The 23974-nt window shown below is 37.3% G+C and overlaps 1 protein-coding gene across 1 annotated transcript in view; it reads left to right on the plus strand.

Annotated features, from left to right (window-relative positions):
- LOC127528752 (protein shisa-like-2B) overlaps positions 1–23699 on the plus strand; it is a 43388-nt gene extending 19689 nt beyond the window's left edge. The window contains exons 2-3 of the mRNA XM_051929475.1: positions 14472–14626; positions 23548–23699. Coding sequence (XP_051785435.1) covers positions 14472–14626; positions 23548–23699 — 307 coding nt within the window. The remainder of the gene's footprint in view (positions 1–14471; positions 14627–23547) is intronic.
- The last annotated feature ends 275 nt before the right edge of the window (positions 23700–23974 follow it).

A 23974-nucleotide genomic window follows, 5' to 3' on the forward strand; every position in this document is an offset into this window, starting at 1 on the left:
AAAATTCTACATGCACCTTAAAATCAGCTGGCAAGATTTTAAAATTCATGGCATAGGTAAATGTTAATGATTATGGCAGAGGACAAGGTTTAATACTGGGTTCTATCTATCCGTTCATCCATCCATCCATTTTTTAAACCTGCTTCAACCTGAGCAGGTTTGCAGAGAAGCTGGAGCTTCTCCCTACAAGCATAGGGTGCAAGGCAGGAACAATCTCTGGCACCTCCACTTCCAGGTTTTGTTCAAGATGGGAAGAAATAAGTTGATCACAATGGCAATTGACACTAAAACTGGTAATTAAAAGAAGCTATAAGAAAAGCATCCACATTGGCTATAGCAATAAATAATACATTGACAATCCTGAATTTAAATGCTAAATTCCTCCTATATTGTTTTTATTTATCCTTGTAATTTTAAGAAGCTCTTCATCTTTGATCATAATGTTCATCCAAGAGCATAGGCATTAATAATTACTGAAAGTTATGTTTACAACTTCACATATCAGAAAGAGGTTTTCAAAATTAGCTCTAACCCTACCTGGAAACCAGTGTAGTGATTTAAGAACTGGAAAGATACAGATTTGGAATTAAGTGTAGAGCAGTAATGAATTGATTTGAGCAAGCTTACAATTAATTCCTCAAAAGTAAATTCTGAATTATACAAATGAATGACCTATAAGCACTTTGAATTTTCAGTTTATGTAATGTTATACATATATTCAATTAATTCTTTATTGAACTAAAAAGTATTTCTATGCAGAGTGTTTCACCAGACCAAACCCACATCATTTTCTGTTCATGTATTTTACAAACCTGCTTGTATATTAAAGGGATACATGAAGCTGGACCATCAGGGACAAAGCAAGAGCCAGCCATGATTGGGATGCCGGGCTGTTACAGGACACAGCTACATATGGTGACACGGGCCATATGCTTGTGCTGCAGGAGGAAGTTGAAAAGTCCCGAGAATGTTACATGAACAATGGGAAGATATGTAAACACTACTCAGAGAGCATAGCAGTTGAGAATCAAACTAGGATCCTGTTAATCTGAGGTTGAATTAGTAATATTTTGACACTCCTTCCATTTGGCATTACTTGCGTTTGTGGGGAGGTTTAGATTACCAAAATATACTGAAGCTCCTAGAGATAAAAAATATTTTTAGAGCGTATTCTAGACGCACACTTGTTTTATATAAATTGAGTGTTTTGAGATACTTAATTGAACAGGAATGGAATCTCAAAATGACATTTTTGCTGTAGAGAGCAGTGAAAAAAACTAATCAAATGCCTGAGAAGAGAAAATATTTTGTGGTGCTCATATGGAAAAATAATAATGGGACAGCAACACAATGTGGCATGCTAATAAAAAAATTCTTTTATGAAATACCTTAAAATGTTTATTTGAAAATAGCCATTTTGAAAATGCACACCCAAAGCTTTATAAGGAAAAATGTACCAGCATCTCTGGTACAAATTAAATAGTTATCCGATTTTTAAAAAATGCTCTGGATAGGATTTTTTTACATTTTTTTAAATCATTGTTCTGCATGACAGAAACAAGTATTCATTAGCATATGATGTTGCAGCGTGCATTGCTTAATATACCATCAACTGCTTAGAAAGGTCTTGCGAAGAGATGGCCCAACTATGTGCCAGAAGGCAAGAAACCTACAGGCAAACCTGAGCAGAGAAAGTTAAACAACAGAAATGGCAGCTGACTTTTTCAGTCAGTTTGGAAGGTGCATCTAAGAGCCGTTTCCTCTTGAAGTTCTGTACTGTTTCATCACACAGGTTTCTCACTGGTAAACACTGTTGCTGTGCTGAAGTGTATGAACTTGTGAACTGTCACTGTTCTTGCAGTAATGGCCAGTGCATTATTAAAAGACAGATTTTTTATTCATTGGCTCAGGAAACCAGCAGAGTGAGATGGTAAATGGATGAAGCCGAAAGCCTAAACAAGGAGATTGTCAAGGTTTTCACATCTCCTGTATGTGTCTCACCTTCTTTTAATTGGGCTATGTTGACATTTCATTTACAAATGGTTGCAGAAATTTTTTTGGAGAGAGTTCTATGACTAGCTGGTGAAGTGCTTGTATAGGCTGCAAAATAAGAAACTTTTTATTTATTGTTTGGTCCACCATTTCAAGCATCTTTATTTGGTTTGATTATCATATGTTATTCAAATGTAAAGGAATGTACTGTGGAATAAAATAATAAGTATTATTATAATTTGACCCATTTTTTATTTTTCTTTTTGATCAAGGCAAAACAAATGTCTCTATTATAATAAAAAAATCCTGGGACAAGACGTGACTTTTTCAGAGAGATACTTTCACGTCCTACGAGACGAGACTTTGTGCCAAGAGATTTAACCACGCCTGGGGCCAGAAATAAAAAGCAAAGAGTAGATGACAAAGTAGAATGTCGTAAAGAATTCAAAAACGACGTGCGATACACATGCAGAGCAGGTTAGAGATAATGAAAGTACTAAAATTCTAAAGTCTCAAAAAAATTATTGTAAAGATCGCACTAGCGTAAACAAATGGAAATTAATCGGTGAAATAACAGAACAGTGAAAAGAGATTAAATATATTGTTCGGATTTAAACTTTAAGTCGGAGACTTGTAGATCGTCTAATTCGTGTTGCCATCAGGGAAAAGTAGTGTTTCTTCCCACTGAAGAGGCATATCAGTGAGAATTAAAAGATTTGTTGTTTGGTGAAAATGAAATCCACATACGCGAGCAGCAGAGACGCGAAGTGGCTGGCATATAGCGCAGGCTGGGGGGGGTAGGCGAGCGAAGCCCCCTAGTTTCCTGTATTTTAGTAAAAGTAGTGTTACAAGAGATTTATGCTTTTGTTTTTTCTATTAAAAAGAGAGGTTTCAGCTGTGAAAAGCAGTAGTGTGCTGTACAAAATAAGAAAGTATTTCAGAATTAATAAGAGGCAGTAAAGTTGAATCTTTTTGTTTTTAGAAAGAAAAGCTATGCAAAGCAGTGATGAGTTATATTAAGAAAACAAAGAGTCTACCATGGTTGTGAAGTACATGTGTGAGTTTCACTCTGAAAAGACAGTGAGAGCACCCTCAAACTGGATTCTGCCATGTATTTCCTTCACTCCAGGTAAAAGGTTACCTTCCATTCCGTTAATTTATCTATGGTAGACATTACATCTACTAGTGATATATAAGGACCAGCCCAGTCACTTTTTTAATAAAATTCAACAATGCTTGCTAGCTTCAGGTCTTTAGAAATTACTCAATATTCAATGAAAATTAATGATTTTTGAAGATAACTGCTGGCCTTCTACTGCAAATCACTGGTAAACTGTGAATCATGGGGCATATGAGATCAACCATTAAGAAGGTTATTAGAGAAGCTAAAAGAAGGTCAGAGAGGAATATAGCAGATAAGACAAAAGATGACCCAAACAGATTATTTTAGTGTTTTAGTAGTAAAAGAACAGTCAAGGAGAAGGTGAAGTGCATCAGTTAAAGTAAAGGGGAATTAAAAAATACAGACAGTGAAACAACAAAAGCTCTAAACTCACATATTTCTGAGGTCTTCACATGTGAGAAAGTAGATAACCTCCCAGCAGTAAAAGGGACTACTAAAGAAGTACTGAGTGATTTGGAAAATGTTAGAGAGAGAAGTGCTGCTTAGATTAAATACGCTTAAATCAAACAAATCACCAGGACCAAATAATATTTATCCTCAAGTACTTAAGGAAATTAGTGAATATATACATAAAACTTTCACACATATTTGTAGGAAGTCGCTACACACTGGGAACATTTTGAAGGACTGGAAAAAGGCAAACATTATCACATTATATAAAAAGGGTGACCAGGCTGTTCCAAGCAACTATAGGACAGTAAACTTAATGTGCAACACAGGTAAATTAATGGAAGGAATTATTTGGGAAAGATTAAGCAACACATGGCAAGAACAGGAGGTTTACTGAATGGTCAGCATGGGTTCAGAAGAGGGAGATAGTGTTTAGCAAACATGCTGGAATTCTATGAAAAAAATCACAAAGGGATAAGATCAAAGTAGTACATGAGATATTATTTATCATGGCTTTCAGAAAGCATTTGATAAGGTGCCACATGAGAGGCTGAGCATTAAGCTAAAAGACGTGGGAGTTCAGGGTGTTGTTTGTAGAGGGGTGCAAAATTGGCTCAGACAAAGGAAGTAGACAGTTATGACGTGAGGAACCATATCAGAATTGACTGACGTTAAGTCTGAATATCAAAATACACCTTATGAGAAGGATTTAAGAGTCATAGTGGACTAGACAAATTAACTCACCACATGGTGTCAAGAAGCCATTAAGAAGGCAAAATCACGTGATGCTCAAGCTTTATGAAACAGTAATTCGACTTGATTTTGGAGTACTATGTACAGTTTTGGTCTCAAATGTTACAAAAAGACAGCAGTTCTAGAAAAACTTCAGAGAAGTCTGACTGAGCTGATTCCAGCACTGTGGTGGAGGAGTTATGAGGGAAGATTTAAAGAGCTGAGCCTTTTCAGTTTTAGCAAAAAGGAGATTAAGAGGTGGCATAACTGAAGTGTTTAAAATTATGTGAGAAGTAGTACATAGTACATTGGATCAAGACTGTTACTGTAAAACAAGTTCATCAAGAACATAGGGACACAGTTGGAAACTTTTTAAGAGTAAACTCCACACAAACATTAGGAAGTTTTTCTCCACACAGAGAACCATAGGCACATGGAATAAATTACCAAGTATTGCGGTAGATTGTAGGGTTTTAGGGACCTTAAAAATTACACTTGATGTTATTTTGGGAGATTTAAGTGGATAGGACAGTCAAGCTTTGTTGGGCTAAATGGCTTGTTCTCGTCTACATTTTTCTAATGTTCTAATGTTCTAAATTTTCTTGCTTAATTCTTATTTTTTAGATTGGCATAAATGTAAGGAATGGTATCTTATGATTCAGTATATCATAATTTATCCAGAACTCTACTCCTGCTCCTTTCCATTATACATTTTTATTTGTGAGAGAAATTTCCCACTTAACTGCTACCTGCATATTTGCTGTTTTCAAAAAGGTAAATGAGTTCCTGTCTCACAGACAACGCCAACTGTCAAGGCTATGTGCCTTACCCTTCGAGGAAAGCTTAATTTCAATAGGACTTCTAACTGCTTTGTGAAAAAGGCTGGAGACAACTGTTTTGCAAGATTAAAATAAATGACTGCTTCTCATATAAAGTTGTGGTTTAATAACTAAAAATGTCATTAATCTCCAGCTTTTAATTATTATGATGCTGCTTTGATGATTTCTCTTCAGATTTTTTTGGCTTAGTTTTAGTTAACTCGCATGTTACAACTCGGAATCTTTAATTGCCTAATTCTGTTTTAAACAGGTATACTGTATTTATGTTTTAATTGTTGCCTGTTTTCTTTACCAGACATCTTTGTCCAAATGACAAAGGAACCACCAGCTCACCGGCTAACATTATTCCATTTAAACCTGTGTACAGTATATGGATCATGAAATATCTGTGTTAATAAAAGGTTTTGGAATACATGAGACACAAGGCCTGAACCAAGAGGTACAAATTTGTTCCTAAACATAAAACATATGGAAAGCGTTTTCGGGAAATGAAAAATCTGGAATATTCTAAAGACTAGCTACGTGGGACTAAAAACTACCTGAAGACTCCCTAGAGGTTTTATTGTATTGGTGAACTTGCAGAGGTGTCATCTACGTGGGCCGGGACAGGTTGTATCTTGTCCTAGATGGATGTGTAGTCGAGTGCAGCTGTGCCACAAACTGAGTGGGGCATGCTGGAACCTGACTCAGGTAAACGTATGGCAGTTCGTTGTGTGAATGTACAATGTGCATGTACCACAAAGCTGAGTTTGACTGCTTGGGTTGCAAACGCCGAACAAATGCATGTGCCATCTCACCAAGTGCAAGTCACTCTTGTATAAGCTTCTACATCTTTCATAGAATTCTCACCAACTCCCACGGTTGTGGCTGAGCGTGAACAGAGCAAACTGCTCCATACACTCACACATCTTTCATAGAGAGAAGTAAGGTGCATGCAAGCACCGAAAAAATGTAAAAGTGCATGCATGCTCCATTTAGTGGCTGTGATTGAACGTGAGCAGAGTGGACTGCTCCATATACACACTAACAGGTCTTTCGTTTATATATGTCTAGTGTGTAACAAGCCATATCATTAAGTAACAATTTCATTATCTGCTAGGCCTGGCTTCTAATTAAGAAACTTTGGAAGAAGAACCTTCAGCCACTCCAGGACTGTAAATGAGGACCCCTGGTTTACATGTGCTATGCCTGTTGCATGTCATGTGACACAGATGTAACATAACATATTGTGTCATCAAGGCCCTCTACAGAGATAGCAACATGGTAAGGTCTGTATACTAGCTTTGGGACAGTTTCAAAACAAACCTGGCTTGTGGTAGCTTTACATTTGCCAGATTCTGCTTAGGTCACATTCTTTTTTGTGTAGTTTTAACCTTTTTGATAATCATTCATGATTGGGATGCCGGGCTGTTACAGGACACAGCTACGTATGGTGACACGGGGCCATATGTTTGTGCTGCAGGAGGAAGCTGAAAAGTTCAGAGAATGTTATATGAACAATGGGAAGATATGCAAACTCTACTCAGAAAGCATAGCAGTTGAGAATAACACTAGGGTCCCGTTAATCTGAGGTTGAATTAGTAAAATTTTGACACTCCTTCCATTTAGCATTACTTGCTCTTTGTGGGGAGGTTTAGATTACCGAAATATACCAAAGCTCCTAGAGATAAAAATATTTTTAGAGCCTATTCTAGACGCACACTTGTTTTATACAAATTGAGTGTTTTGAGATACTTAATTGAACAGGAATGGAATCTCAAAATGACATTTTTGCTGTAGAGAGCAGTGAAAACAACTAATCAAATGCCTGAGATGATAAAATATTTTGTGGTGCTCATATGGAATAATAATAATGGGACCACAACAAAATGTGGCATGCTAATAAAAAAATTCTTTTATGAAATACCTTAAAATGTTTATTTGAAAATAGCCATTGAGATTCCTGAGGGATTGCATGAGTTTTGATCTTGCAAATATTATTTATCTTATTCTTTCGTTTACTCTTACTTTTTCAGATTAATCTCTTAATGGTTATTGTTTGATATCTGCATTTTTGAATTTTGAACTCTTTGAGCTCATAATTTAGATTTTTAAAATTTTGCTTTTCTTTTTCATATGTGTCTGTATCTCTGATTTTTCTTACATTTTTTTCTGTTTCAGTCTATTTTGTTAATTGGCATCAAATTACTTTTTTATTTATTATCGTTTTCTGTATCTTTTTTTTCTCTGTATTGTTAATAAAAATCACCAATCATTAAAAGGGGAAGGTTTAGACATTGGTTTGTTTTTGTGAGGTTTGGTGTTTCTTAATCCAAGTAGGTTGTTACAAGAGGCAACCCTTATATTGTAATACTTGATTTAGAAGCTAAATGTCTAGTTTTTTATTTTATTCTGTCTTCTGTATATTACTACAAGCATACATTCATTGCTGCTAATATTCAGGGCAATGGTTCCTGCCACTGAAAAGAAGCCCACAAATTTAAAGTGTATGTGTGGATATGACCTTTGTGATACCCCTGTGTGTTGTGATAATCACTGCGTGGACTTATCAGAACTTCTGTCAATGTGATCTACACCCCATACACAACAGGGTTGCTTGGTTTTGGTGCATTACTCACAGGCGTATTAGTATACTGCTTCCTCACTAATTGCTAAGTATTTCACAGGAAAACACAAAATAGGATGTTGTTCTATTAAAACTTTCGTGTGTCACCTTGAAAGAAGCCTGTATGAACATAAAGCTCTACAATCGAAATACACTTTTCTAATGAATATGACATGTCTACTCTCCATCAAGCACAAGATAACAGAACTAACAAAACAAAGTGTGCCAAGAACTAAGAAACAAAAGTGTGCCATGGGACTTCCCACTGGCTTCACCTGACTTCATATGCTCTGGATGAAAACAGTGCAGGGCCACTTAGTTCTGTGCAAATGTGTGTATGCTACCCATTAAAGAACAAACTGCATTTAAACAAAGGAATACTTACAGTTGTGAACAGAATTTATATACTGTTAAAAACAAATACGTAGTACTCTGAGACATGCTTCTGAAACACCAAGTTTTATCAAAGACAAGGGGACAAAAATCCTGAAAATTGATGTATAAAGCACTATCAGACCCCATCTCTGACTGGAACAATTCAAAGCTAGAGTGCTGGCACTACACAGAGCTCATAAGAGCTTACTTAATACCTCCTGCTTCTACACAGGCTGCGTGGGCACATACCTATTTATTATTAGAAATAAATCTTGCAGTGAAAAAAAAGTAAAAATGCAGACAGCCTAATGCAAGCAAACAGCTGCACAATTACTAAAGAAACATTAATGGTCAACATGCACTGGCATAGATGAAAAAGGTGCTTTCCGATTTGTAGATATCAAATTCGAAACATTATGAATTTGGCATTTCTGTACAGGCCTGCACTATACAGAGGATGACAGTGGTTCTTGGCACCAAGTGAACATGAGCGACAATCTTGGATTGTTCTAAGTTTATTATTTTTGTTTATCAATTTATGAAGAAGCAACAATCTGAAGTGCAGTCAGTGAAAATTAAAAAGCCTAATAGCAGATGACAGACAATCACAGATATCAATAACATCAAATATAAAGGAACAAATAAAATCACTAGGTCTGATTACAAAATTAGGGAATTTTAAATTGAAACATTATCAAAGAGAAATAGTTTCCATTTCAGATGGAGTTTGTCTGTCAATCTAAGCAGTAATCTCTGCTTGTAAACAGTAAATGAATTTTACATGGCATATACATCATAACTGACAATTTTATCATTTGTACATAGTAATTTATCCTTTTTATTGTTCCAGGGTTTGTCTGAAACTGCTGGTTATACGTTACATGCTGCTGTATTATACAGCCAACACTGAGCATTGAGAAGTAAAATTTAGAGGCTATGTATACACACATTATCCTTAAAGAAAATTACTTTTTCCCCCCACAGTAAGCCTGGACCTCCCTATTTTCTCTCTGTTGACATTTGTGATGGCATTGTGACACAAGATGGTATCCCCCTCTGTTATCTTGCATGACAAATTAGAATCAGTTGGTGCTGAAGGCCTGTAAAAGTATTTTAAACTTCATAACCAATTCTTCTGTAGCCAAGATAAATTCCTTTAAATTGTAAAAACAGTTCTTTGGTAAACAACTCTTAGCATTGGCCTCTCAGTATATAATCTGCATGCTGGCTACTAAACGTATTTGATAATAGCAGTGTTAAATAAAATAAGTATCCTGTAGCTGGTGTAGCAGTAGAGGCGTGTGTCCACCTCTTGAACCCTCAGGTACCACTCCAAACACCAGGTAAAAGTACAATTCTTCTTTATTGTACAATAATCACGTGCACAAAGCACCCTCCACTCCACACTACTCATATACTCAATATTCACTATAATACTCGCAATTCCCTCTCCTCCTACTCCCAGACACTTAGCCACCCTACCTCCCAGCTCAGCTCAATGTACTGGGCTTTCCCAGAGTCCTTTATATCCCCTGACCCGGAGGTGTTCCTGTTCCATTACCCACAAGTCCTTATTCTTTCCGGGTCAGGGTAGAAGTCCTTTTCTTCAACCTGGAAGTACGTCATCTCTCCTGTTCATGTGACCAGGACGTACTTCCAGGTTATAGGGCACGTAAGAGTCCACGAGCCTCCCTACAGTGACTCCCGGTGGACTAAGGGTATCCAGCAGGGCTGTGTGTAGAAACTACAAAGTCCATGAGGCCCTGCTGGAATTCGGGGCATGTCCACGCTGTCGGGAGAGCTCCTCCTGGCGGCCTGGGGGTGAGGGCCGGAATATGAAGCCAGCTATCCATCACACTGGCTTGTTAGTTGCTATAGTTTGATCTTCTAGACAATGTAGGGAAGTTATTAAAACGCAAATAAATTGTTAGTGTATATCATAAAAGTTGCTGAATATAAATCAAGGGACATTATGCTTGGACTATATAATGCACTAGTGAGACCACATCTGGAGTATTGTGTGCAGTGTTGCCTACCATACTACAAGAAAGAGATAGCAGCATTGGAAGCCACCATGTGCATCCCATGAATTTAGAACATGTCATACTCTGAAAGAACTCAAACAATTAGAGCAGATGAGACTGCATGGAGACTTAATCTAGGTCTTCAAAATTCTTAAAGGCACTGATAAAGGAGGTCCAGAAGAATTCTTTCAGCTTAACAGAGAATTGTGTACTAGAGAACACCAGTGGCAATCAAGGGGAAGTTGTGTGAATCTGGAACAAACTACCAAAATAAAGTATGTAGTTGAAGCAGATACCATAGCCATCTTTACGAAGTGTCTGGATGAGATATTGGGACATCTTAGCTGTTAGCTAAACAAACAAGTTTGATGGACTGAATGGTCTCCTCTCATTTGTGATATTTCTTAGGTTCTTCTGTTCTTCTTATATTCCTTATGTTCTGAAGACTGCGAGAGTAAACTAGTGCACCAATGTTAAACTTATGCACACTCAATACCCCAAAGCAAACATCATCAGCTTCCATTATAACCCCATACAACCACCAGATTTATGAATTCTGCCTTAGTTTTCGGCTTTTCTCTCAATGGTAGGATTTCCTTTTGCCTTGGATGCAGTCCTCAGTAAAGCAATGATCACTCTTTACACCAGAGGTTTTCTAATTGGCTGTTGGTGGTGCAGTCCTGCGGTGGGTTGGCACCCTGCCCAGGATTGTTTCCTGCCTTGTGCCCTGTGTTGGCTGGGATTGGCTCCAGCAGACCCCCGTGACCCTGTGTTCGGATTCAGCGGGTTGGAAAATGGATGGATGGATGGATGGTGCAAAGATAATGTTCTAATTTGTTTTAAACATTCAATTTAAATTTTGCCATTCAGTATAGAAGACAAGGGCTATCAAATTAGGGAAAAATTAAGATATGAATGCTAATATTAAAATGGGATCTGTTCATAGCTTAACGTAGCTTAAATATTCTGGGTGCTGCATATACATTTGCGCTGTATGTGGTTTTAAAATATTTCTTATTATTAATGTTATTACTTGTTTTGCATGTGGCATTTCTACAAACACATAAAATAAACACATTACACTTTACAATGAATGTGACAGTTAGAAATTAAGCCCTTTACAAAAACAGGATTCTCTTCTTGCACAAAGCTGCATGATCAAAGAGAATGGTGCGCAGTTTGCACACAAAATAACCCAGACAAAACTCATTTGTGAATGCTCAAACAAAAAATTGCTACAAAAAAGAAAACAGCAACCGATTAGGACCTGAGCTGACTTGATATCTGAGCAGGCAATGAATGAATAACATATCAAACTAAACTCATGTTTACCCTTTACGGTTATACATCTTCTTATATAATACGCTACCGTGGCTGTCCGTTTGTCTGTCCAGGATTTTAAATCACCTGTAGCTCTCAAACCGTTTAACCTATTGACCTGAAATTTGGTAAACAAATACTACATGATGTCTACTATCTGCTTTCAGGGTGATGATTGACCTCCAAGGTTACTCCTCTTTTCATTTTTATTTTATTGTAGAATCAACTCTTGGCAGCGGCCAGCAGGGCGGCCGTGTGGCACATGCGTATGGGTGCCGTTCTCATTCTGTACCACCTTCGCCGTTACTTCCCCTACCTCTTCATTTCTTAAATCATTCTCGAGGCAGATTGAAGATTTAAGTGCCAGCTTAAGTGAAAAATTAAGGAAAACGTACTAAGTAATTGTAATACAAACACTGACTTAATCAGTTTTAACGCAAAATGATGCAGACGAAAGAAGAGAAGAAGCGGGCCACTAAGGTGGAGAAAAGAAGAGCTGCTCAGGAAGCAATAAGCGCATCAACTTCTGAGCAAACGAATGCTAAACGTACAGAGAAAAAGTATGAAAACTATGAATGCTCAAGTCAAGTGTATTGCAGTGCACCATTATTGGTAAAATATAATACAGGTGACCTGAATACTTATTTTTTAATACGTTTTTGTTTTAGGCATTATGCATTTGAAAGCGCTATATAAATAAAATGAATCATCAGCTGTATCATTATTATGCATCAGGCCAGCAATCATCTAAGACAGAGACTGTGACTTGGCTGAGGTAGCTAAATGAGCATTTGAGACACTGACTTTAAAGTCATTATAATAACAAAAGGAAAATCAGAAATATGATTCCATATAATTTAAAACACAGAAAGTGAACAGTTCAGTTGCTTGATTAAATTATGCAAGTTAACGTCACATTTGCCATAAATTAAAGAAAGCTGTAAAACTCACTAGGCATGTGTGAGTCCCTAACTGTACAAAATCTTACATTAAAAATTTTCCTTTTAAATATAAACGAGGTTTTTTTTCTTTATCCCCTTTAAAAACCTTGCTATGTTTATACAAACACAGGCCTATGATGGTGGGATTTTGAGCAGAGATTTCTATACCTGTTGTGTTTCAATGGGAAAGGTTTGGAAAACGCTACCATAAGATCGAAATTGATTCCTGGACTTCGAATTGAAAGTCAGCCTGTAACCGAAATTGGATTATTGTGACATTTTGTAGTCTAGCCTCAGGGACACAAAGCATATGAACTGAGCAATGTGTTTGTCTGTTGAAACAAAGAGTTAGTTGATTACTGCCCTTGGGGGTGCTATATAGACTGACACCTTGGACTGAGATGAGGTGCTCAGATGATCAGACAAGGAGCTCATGGCGCAACCACAGCATTTTAAAGAAAGCTTTTTATTTATTGAAGTAAGAGAGAATACACAAGGCCTTGCTCAAATCAAATGTCAGATTTTTGAAATAGCCAAATAATAATATTTTTATTCCACAGCCCACTTTAGCTCCTTCAGTCCATACACTTCCTTTCATTATTCAGTCTCTGTCTTTCTGTCCCTTTACCATGAGGGGATATAGTCACCTGAAAACGATTGAGATTCTTTGAAAATGGATGAAAAGTTGAATGAATAAAAGGATAAGTCGATGTTTTCATCTTGGAAATAGATTTTTTTTCCCAGATGCCTTAAATGTAATAATCATAGTTGACCTTTTTAGAAAGATATCTTTTAAAAGGTTTGGTCTTCTCTTCAAATTCAGGTCATGTATTTGCTGTAGTTATTGTAGAAAAAATGACTTACTGTGTGAGAGGAGCCATGAGTGCTTGTCACCAAAAATCCCTTTTTTTAAAAAAAAATAAATAAAAATAACTTTTTTTTTCATTCTTGATCTGATTGGTCCTCAGCTAAACCAACATCAATACTTTTCATACAAAATACCATAGTAAGAGTAATTAAATGTCTTTTTTTAAATATGTTGTTTTTGTCAGATGCCTTTCTTTGTAAAATATCCTGTGTAATTCTGTATTGTTCCTGAAACTAACTCAGATTGGATGAATTGTGCTTTTATAAAGAGATTAATTAGAAGAATGAATGTATTTTGTAATTTGTAAGCACTATGAAAGCAACCTGAAGGGTAAACCAATTATGTGTTTTAAAGAGGGAGACAATAGCAGTAAAATGAGGCTATCAATGAAGAGGCTGTAGCCACTTGATTAAGAAAAAAGACAGAGACAGAGATAATAAACTTTCATAATGAATGATGTTATTTTAAAAATAGTAACAGATCTTGAATGACTGAAACATAATTATTCATATTTCAGAGATCAATGAGTTAGATTTTCAGAATACTTAAAAAAATAGACATAGCAAAAATATGGAGACTGGAAAGTGATGGGGGAGAAAAAACAAATTCTCTCATCTGCATAAAATACAAATCTTATTGTCATAATTGCTGTTAAACAAAATAATAAGTCATGGAAAAGGGATGTTTTTTTCCTTTGAAGTTTCTCAAGCTTCCAACAAAAAGTTAGAAAAGTTTTTTTGAATTGATGATCAATTATATTAGAGTTCAAGCAAGGCTGATTTTTCATGGGTGTTGCAATCTGCATGTGAGTACTTTTACTATCCCGTTTATATATTTTCTACCTACATATTAATTGTTTTTGCACTTCATGAATGATCACATTGTTCTGTTGGTTGATACTATCTTGTGTTCTGTTTTTTTGGATGGTGAACACCGTCCTGACTATATTTGCATGGTCACTGCCATATTGCTTGTGGTTACTGTGCCCACTAGGGTTGTAAATAAATAATCTTGACAGAGCACATAGGACTTACGGTTTGTTTCATTGTAGAAATAATTTGAAAATCTGTTCTCTAATTTTCCTTTCAGCCTCTAGTTTGTGTTTAGAAAATTGCTATGACAAAAAATGGTAAAGATGTGTGTTAAAATGTGACTAATGCACTTGTTAAATTATAACCGTTTTCCTTTGTTTGTTATTTTAGTATAGGTGCATTGATTGGATTGGGCATTGCAGCGCTTGTCCTCTTGGCATTTATCATCAGTGTGTGTGTTCTCTGCTATCTGTTTTTCTACACAAAACCTCAGAGATTAGATTCTGGGCTTAAGCTAAGCAATATCCATAACACTGCGACTTCAGGTGAGTAGAAGGTAAAACTGGTACTGTCGGCCACTTGCTTTTTTGTCAATGGATACTGTAACTTGCTACACGTCTGTTATAGAACTGAATATAAATGACAGTGAGACTTTCTGTTCTTACCAGTACTACTGTTTGTCTGTTATTAAACACATCTGGAGAATGGTAAGCTGTACTGTAAAAATATTCAAGAAAAGCTTACCAAACATAAGTGAAGTTTTCTCATCCCTGTTGCCAAACACAGTTATTAATTTTGAAGTTTTACCGAACTTTTGTTGCCCAGGCTTAACCAGAATTTCAATAATCATATTCACATAATGGGCAGCACGGTGGCGCAGTGGGTAGCGCTGCTGCCTCGCAGTTGGGAGATCTGGAGACCTGGGTTCGCTTCCCGGGTCCTCCCTGCGTGGAGTTTGCATGTTCTCCCCGTGTCTGTGTGGGTTTCCTCCGGGCGCTCCGGTTTCCTCCCACAGTCCAAAGACATGCAGGTTAGGTGGATTGGCGATTCTAAAACTGGCCCTAGTGTGTGCTTGGTGTGTGGGTGTGTTTGTGTGTGTCCTGCGGTGGGTTGGCACCCTGCCCAGGATTGGTTCCCTGCCTTTTGCCCTGTGTTGGCTGGGATTGGCTCCAGCAGACCCCCGTGACCCTGTGTTCGGATTCAGCGGGTTGGAAAATGGATGGATGGATGGGTATTCACATAATAGATAAAAAGGGAACCTGTCATCACACGATATAAAATATCTGAGTCCTGTCCCAGGTTTTGTTCATGCCTTGCATTCAATGCCTCCAACACATAGCCTGTAGCCCCCTCAGGTGCTAAACTAAAGTTAATGGTATGTATGGACCATTGGACAATATATAATTCTACAAGACAACAAAGAAAACAGGAAAACAAAAGACACAACAAATAAACCAGTGTGTCTTTCAGATGGTCTGCCCTGGCCAAAGTATAATAAAAAAGAGATTTTACACTGCTGCAAAGTATTGCAGTTTTATTTTAGATTTCTATGAGTGGCAGAGATGCAACAGAATCAAGACAAGTGGCCAAGGTGGTGCAGTGGTAGTGCTGCTACTTTGCAGTAAGAAGATTGTGGGTTTGTTTCCCGGGTCCTCCCTGCGCGGAGAGCAATTCGAGTAGTGAGTAAAGTGCTGTATAAATGTAAAGAATTATTATTATTATTTGAAAGAGAGGCCAGTTGTTGCATGGGTCATAACACGGAGTGACATCAAACCAAAATCAACACCAGAAGCCAAAAGCGAAATGAAAACCAAAATAAGTATTCTTCTTATTAATGCACTGACTGCACAGCGCACCATCAGGTTATTAAATGGAATCAGGAAGGATAGTAAGCCAAGATTTGTGAGCAAGAATGAGCGAAAGGTCAAAGCCAGGAAGTCAATAGAATCAAGCAAATGAAAGGGCAAAGACCACGACAAAAACAAAGAAAGGGAGCTGAGTTCAGAGCCAAAGATATACAGTACTTCACAGGATGGAAGGATGGGGCAGAGGAAGAAATAGATAAGGACATAAGGGTATAGTCCAGGCTGCCTGCGGGCATGAGGGTGAAGGTGCCACTGACCTTACTTTTGTTGCTGTTGGTAAAGAGTACTGGCTGACTTTCCGGCAAAGAAAAAGCTATGATAATGTTGAGAACTTAGAGAAAAAGTTACCTGGACGGAGTATTTGTTTCTACTTGCCTGCCGATGCATATGAGTCTGAATATTTTCATATAGGAATTTCTTCCTGATTGAGGTATATAGCATTGTAAATGTAGTGACAAATGCTTCTTTTGGTGGGGACTGGAGAAGCATTGGCTAAGACTGGCTGAAGAAACCCTGCAGATGTATAAAATGCCGCTAGAGACACTGGAGGCTGTCTTTTGCCATCGTCCTGTCTAGGAACTCTATAAGAGCATGAAGGTAGTGCAGTGCCTGTAGTGGAGACCTCTAAGAATCCCTTAAAGTGGAAGTAAATTCTTGGGTTATGTGGTGAGCTAACTGGTGGATTATTTTTATTTTTGTGTAAGTTTTTCTTTTCGAGATTTCTTTTCCTACAACTGCTTTCAGAAAGGAAACAGGGAATCTGTTTGAATTGTTTTTTTTTCTTTATTATTTTTGCACTTTATTTTTGATATGTTTCATTGCATGTGAATTGTTTTTTGGTAGAAAATTGCTTGCTTGACACAGGACTGCGATTTTCATCACTGAATGGAATAAGGAGGAGGTTGGGAGCATGCGCTGATTATAGCACGTTGCTGCACCCGCCACACGGCAAACCACCCGGCTTGAGATCCAAGTGCAGCTGTGCAATGGGTGACACCACACTGAACAGTCGGAGGTTTTTTACAGTGGCTGGAGTACCAATCCTGTGACAAACCCCCACGTTTTCCCTGCAAGTTGGAGGGCCTACTTGCAGGGCTGGATGCAGTGGAGTCACTTCTGGTGTCTATGGGATTCGAACCAGTGACCTTCTGATTGCCAGCACAGATCCCTAGCATCAGAGCCACCACTCCACCGAATGGAGTAAACAGTTTTTATATTTTTCTACATAATCTGTGTCTCCTTCCAGCACCCTGGTTTGTTCTAAGTTATGAACTATAAGATGCCCATAGTGTAATTGTGCTAGGGACCATGGAGCACAACACATCACATGCCTGTGACTTGTGTTGCTAGAGAGCAAGAAACAGATAACAGGTGGTTAAGGAAAACAGGATAAGAATAAAGGCAAAGCTACAGAACTGTGTGGAAAACAACATCGAGGCTATCTAAAGACTGTCCTGGCTCACTCACACAGTGACATTGACCCTAGAAGCTATGATAAATTATTTAGACCTTTTGAAAGTTCATGCCAAGTATCCCAGGAGATGACATAATATGATGAATTTGGATTACAAGCGATGCTTGGGGTTAAAATGCCAAGTATGAAGTTTATAGGAGTGTAATATAGTTAAAACAAATAGAATATAATCAGAGGTGAAAGTACATTCACTCTGTTTGAACAAAGCTGAGTCCTCACCAGCTCAGGGTTAGGTTCCTTGTCCTGACCTCTGGTGTTGTGTGTCGAAAGAGATGTGCCTCAATCAGGTTATGACCTAGTCAAAATAATTTATTGGAAAGGCAGAGAGCTAAAACCTACAAGGTTTCCTGGCTGGCGTTTTCTAAGGGTCTCACTTTCTTACTTTCCTCAGTGTTGCCTTTTCACAACTAACCTCCCATTAATTCAATAAAATGTTATTATCTCTGTACTAAGAAGCAGGACAAAGGAATGGGAAGCCAGGAGGACTGTGCTGCTGACCCCTATCCAAAGATAAAGCCCAGAGTTTTCCAAGATGTGAGCTTCCTTGAGGTTTTTCAAAGTTGATTCTTGTTCCTTTATCTGTATTCCTTCAATATTGTAGGTCCCACGCAGTCCGAGACCTATAACCACTGGAATCTGACAAAGGCATGAGTTTCCATTATTACTCCATTGATGCAGAATTGTTTGTGTCTCTCCTGAAGTTCTTGACATTCTATTTAGCCTTGGTGAAATTCAGAACTTGTATACACTTTGAGGCTTTGCTCCTCTCTATGTTTTCTTGTCTTCCTGAGTCCTTTACTCTCATTTGTGTCTTGAATCTTTCAGCGAGCTTTCTTCTCCCAAATGAGTACTCTCTAGGTCTACAGTTAACCTCAGAGGCCTATAATAGACTCCTGCGTGCCCTCAAAACCTTTTTTCTAGCAATATGTTATTGTGCAGGCCTTGTTCTCTATCATGTTTTTCATTTTTCTTTTTGTTTTGTGTCATGGCATTGCAATTTTTTTATTTTTTGCTTTTCTTTTAATTTTGCAGAGATTTAGTGTTTTTTTGTTATTTACAGTTTTATTGTTTCTTGGTTAATGATTATTGGATTATGGTTTTTGCTTTAATTATTTGCTTTATTACTTTGGCACTCTCTGCTTTTTTGATGATTTGAATTATTTACTCTAAAATTTAAAGACATTAAAAGTTTACTCCATCCAAAAATTTTTTTTAAATGTCACTTACCCAGTTGGTTTGTAGTGATGGCCAAATAAAGTTGTTAATCTCATGTTTTCATGCAAAATGGAGCTAACAAAGTGTATGCTTTAATTGAAGTAGGCAGTGACCAACACTGCACAACAGCAAAGGGCATTGAAATGTCCATGAGAAAAATCTCACACTACTTGTGTCACATAATCCACATCAAGTCATCTACTTGTGTACTCAAAACGTGCACAATGTATGTATTTTTTGCTAAAATATTGGCAAATCTGTTGTTCTGGTAAAAAGAGGCCCACAGCTCGGAAGCCCTTTGACACAGGGATGTGCTTTTAAATTGAAGACTCGCCTCTCCTACTGATATGTTGACAAAGAATCAAATTAACATATGCATCTGTAGATTTTTTACATTATTCTTCAAGATTCTGAAACCAATAATATTAAAAAATGGGAAATTAGGTTAATGTAAAACAGTAAACACTCAGCCTATTATTGGCCTTCAATCCAAATTGAGGAAATTTTCCTTGGCCTGGAAGGCTAACTTGACCATAGTATCAGTGATGCCAAACACTACTACAAGGTATAGAGAGGACAAAAATAATTTAAAGGTTGAATATGTGTCAAACAAACTGTAAGAAGAGTAAAATGAACAGGCAAAGTACCAGCAGATCCATATAAGAACCGAGTAAGCTCTACTAATGTTAGAATTACTTAGCCTTCACTTAAATGCTGAGACCAATTATTTTTCTATATTGCCAGGTAAATTGTTTCAGAAAGAGCTTTTTTTCCCCTCTCAGTAGTTTTATGGATCCTGGCAATTTTAAGACTTTATTCCAACAATTCTGAGTCCTGGGTGTAATGCCTGCATATACTTTTTCTGTCTATGTGGATTTTACTCCTATATTCCAAAGATGTGAATTAGCCAAACTGGCAGCTCCAGAATTCCCCTTATAATAAACTGACAATTCTATCCTCTTCTTATGAGGGTAAGTGGGTATATGTGCTGAAATGGACTAACAGTTCATCTTGGACTGGTTCCTGCCTTGAACTTACTGCTGCTGAGAGAGACAACAGGACCCTGCAGTGCTGAACAACAATAAGTAACAATGGGTTTGAAACAAAGCAGCCCTGAATTCAGCACATTTTGTCTGCCCATTTAGAGTCTAAAATGGCTTGAAAACACTTTATGTTTCTTCAAAATGTAGCAACCACAAAAAGTCCTCTAAATATTTTGTGATAGCTAGATAATGGTTTTCAGTATCCCTGTCTTACCAAAGGTCATGAAAAAACAATCCATTAAGAGCATTCCAACCAAGAAAGAAGCATGAAATACCATTCATATTTACAGCTGAAGAATGAGTCACTAAATTACAAGAATCACCATTAATGTAAATGCAGTTCAAGTAAACATGGGAAGTATCCCAAACAAATGAAAAGAAACACAGCAGTAGAATCACACATGCAGTGGATGAAATCAATTTTGCATTCATTTCTTTTCCAAAACCCACTTTTTCCATTTGGGATGTGGGAAGAACGCGGAGTAAAGGAAGAAAAGACATGGGGAGAATGTAGAATCTCCACCCAGAAGTGACCAAGCCAGCATTTGACCGAGAATTCTGGAGCAGTGAGAAAACAGCACTAATATCTGTGCTGAAATCAATATTTGCTTGACTTATGTAAGTTCATGTTAATTGGCAACAAACTTGACCCTGTATGAATGAATACTGATATCCGTGTGAGTGTGCCTTACAGTGGTGTTTCGCTCACACTGTGGGCTGGTACCTGTCTTATGCCAGGTAGAGTATGGACGGGCTCCTCCGCCAACAAAAGTCAATGATGCCTCTGCTTTAAACTACACTACATTTTTAGCAATCATTACAGATCTTTGTGCTCTTCTTATATATAATATAAGGTACAAATATGAGACAGATTTTACAGCACACAGATGTGGGGGCTATAATGGCAAGTGAAGGCCAGGTAATCGGTAAGCACTGCAATTGTTCTGATATTGTTAATGTTGTCATATTAGAACAGCAATTCACCTAGCAACTTGAAATTTATCCTCTGATGACAGAAACCTGGGATTGCAGGCGCATGATTTCATATGCATTATTAGAAGTTTTTGCTTTTTTTTAATCTGCTGTCTTTGGTAATTTAAATAGTAACAGTTTTTTTTCTTCAGGCTCAGAAGATTTTGCACACATTTTCAAGAATGATAACACCAATTTTCTCAAAGGATGATAAAAAATGACACTGTGGATTTAATACACCTTTCTTTGTAGCTGTCTCCTTTATACCGTAATTCCAGAAACTACTGTTTAATATGACTGGTTAAAAGGTAAAATTCAGTCCTTGAATGACAACTTTGTTGGTGTTCCAGGAACAACTGAAATTCAGTGGTATCAGATCACCAAACAGTGCAGACTCCTCATACTTTAGTACTTGTACTCCTAGAAGGGTGGGATTAATTCACTTCCTTAAAATATCATGAAACTATTTTGAACCTGGAGGCATAATAAAAATTGAACACTATTAAAAATACTGGTTCTTTATGGGCATTGTGTGGTACTTTACTGCATTGTGTGGTTCCTCATAGAGCCATTGCTTGACCAAGCATCATTTCATTCTTGGGTGGGTTCTGTGCATTTGAAGTTGGTTCTTTGTGCTTTGAAAAACTTCCTGATATGTAGAAAAAACCTGAAATCTTTAACGTATGGTAGACTATCTAGCAGGTTAAGAAAACATGGACTTTGCCTGTGTTAATGTATGCAGCAAGAATCCCTTTAAAATCAGGACCTATTAGGTTTTACAAATCTATCACCATCAATTCATGGTTATTGACTTGATGGAGCCTGTTACAGATTTAAATAAATAAAGGTTCTTCCTTGGACCTTATGCTGATGGTTCCTGTACGACATTGCTCTGAAGAAACACTCTGGCACCTACATTATCAAAAGTGTATCTTATGTAGCATTCTGCAGTAGAGAACCTTGCTCTGTTGAGTTTTTCTGATTTTAAAATTTGTTACAAAAGGATGCTTAGAGAATAGAAGCAGACATCTTTTGCAAACACCAGTTTCACTTGTTCCATGTCAAAGCCAGGCACTTGAGTAGACGAACATCAGTACAACAAAGTAGGGCAGAAACAGGAATGAAGGAGCAGTAATGAATAGGACATAAAAAAGTTAATGGAAAACTTACTGAAAACAATGAAAGTGAATGTTAAAAACACAACAGGTTCAAATAACTAAAAACTGTAAGATGCCTGTTTAAATACTGAGATGATTAGTTGTAGACAGAAATGGTCACTGCCAGTCAGCAGTAAGCAGTGAAATATGATTAATGTTCATTTAATGGGTGTCAGGCAGGAGGTCTTCAAATAAGAGTTGTGCACCCCTTGTCTTGACCTACTTTAGCTTTCATTTTTATTGAATCATATAAATGAATCTCCAAAATTCTCATAGAATGAAGGAATGATGGGAAGAGTACGCAAATTATGTTAAGGTGGCACCCTTGAATGTGTCCTTTGATTTTTCTCTTGACACATCATTACCATGATTGTAACTAATCACTTGGTACTGATGATTATTATAGTTGGTACTGAGTATTATAATTATCTAATTCCAAGTTACAAAGTCTGGGACACATTATTTAAAACAATGATATCTTATTTGTCTGGACTTCTAGATTCTTAAAATAAAAATGTACCACAAAAATGAAACTTACTAAGATTTAATTTAGATAACAGTCAGTTATTATTTATTGCTAAACTATTAAACATGGTACAAATTAATATGATAATAAAATCAAAGCCATTTATGAAGTCAATATTTTAGGCACTAGTAATTCATAGCACCAGCCATCTACACATTCTAGCATTTGTGTGTGTGAGGAACGAAATGCAGACGTATGCATTGTGATGGACTGACCCTTTATCGAGGGATGGTTCCTCTCTTTACCTAATGCTTTCAGGAAGAGCCTGTGGCACAGCAGGTTTGTAAAAGAAATGGATGGCTGGTTAGACTATCCATCCATCCATCCATCCATCCATCCATTTTCCAACCCGCTGAATCCGAACACAGGGTCACGGGGGTCTGCTGGAGCCAATCCCAGCCAACACAGGGCACAAGGCAGGAACCAATCCCGGGCAGGGTGCCAACCCACCGCAGTGGTTAGACTACAAGATGTCTATATACTGTACAGTACATACAGTATATATATTCCACATTTTTATTTCTGAGGTCAAACTTCAAACAGGTTTTTTGATGGTTCATAAGGTCAGTATTGTCACATGTACAGAATACAGTAAAACTCTCACTTAAATATGCAAAGTTGTACATAAAAATGTTTTACACTCAATTTCTACACAAAACGATGGCTTATGGTCAGGGTTGTGGGGAGCCAGACGTAGATATGAAGGAGTCGCAGCGGCATTTATTGACACACTTTTGCTGAATAAGTTGTTGTGATGTTAGTTTGTCATAGAGAGGATGTGCAGCATAGCTCATAATGGCTATCAGTTTTATCTTCACTCACTCCTATGCTACTACTTCACGTGGGTTGAAAGTATGTCTGATAACTGATCTTACCACTTTAATCAGTTTGTTGATTCAGTGGGCCTCTCTTGAAGTGATGTTACCGGCCCAGCACAGCACAACATAGAGAATCACACAGGCCGGCACAGAGTTTTAGAACATGTAATGAATGACACTACCCATATTACGACCCCGTCTCCTATGACAAACGAGCCACTCTGTCCTTTCTTATAAAGTTCCTCTCTGTTACAAGACCAGTCCAGCCTGTCATTAATGTGGACCTCCAAGTTCTTGCGACACAGTAGAAACATTTCTCAAAATTCTACCAATATACAATGTAATGTATTCTCATGGGTCAGAAAATCTAAGAATGATGTTTTGCATTTTTTACAGATATATCAACATTAAATGTAAGGAATAAACAAGAGGTTGGTAATAAAGGAAGAAACCCTCTACTGGGACAAGAATCAGCAGCAACTTCTATGAAAATCCAGCATGAAACATTGTTGGCATCTGAGACGCAAGTGGAAGTTACAAGTGTCTAGCACAAAACAAACGAAAAATAAATGAATAAATGTTTAATTTGGTTTACATCATTTCTGATCTAGATGTGCTAAATTTCATTTTGCTCCTTTTTTTGAACCTTGTAGTTTTTTAAAAGTAAAAAAAAATGTCATTCTTCTCAGATTATTTGAGGCTGATTGCTTCAATTCATAACAGAGTGTCATATGCTTATCTAATTTACTAAATTTTCTATAACTAGAAATAAAAAAATGAACACCTTTGGTTAACTGTCCTTGAAATGACAATGTAATTGAAA

The sequence above is a fragment of the Erpetoichthys calabaricus genome, chromosome 7, assembly GCF_900747795.2.
Source record: "Erpetoichthys calabaricus chromosome 7, fErpCal1.3, whole genome shotgun sequence".
NCBI lineage: Eukaryota > Metazoa > Chordata > Cladistia > Polypteriformes > Polypteridae > Erpetoichthys > Erpetoichthys calabaricus.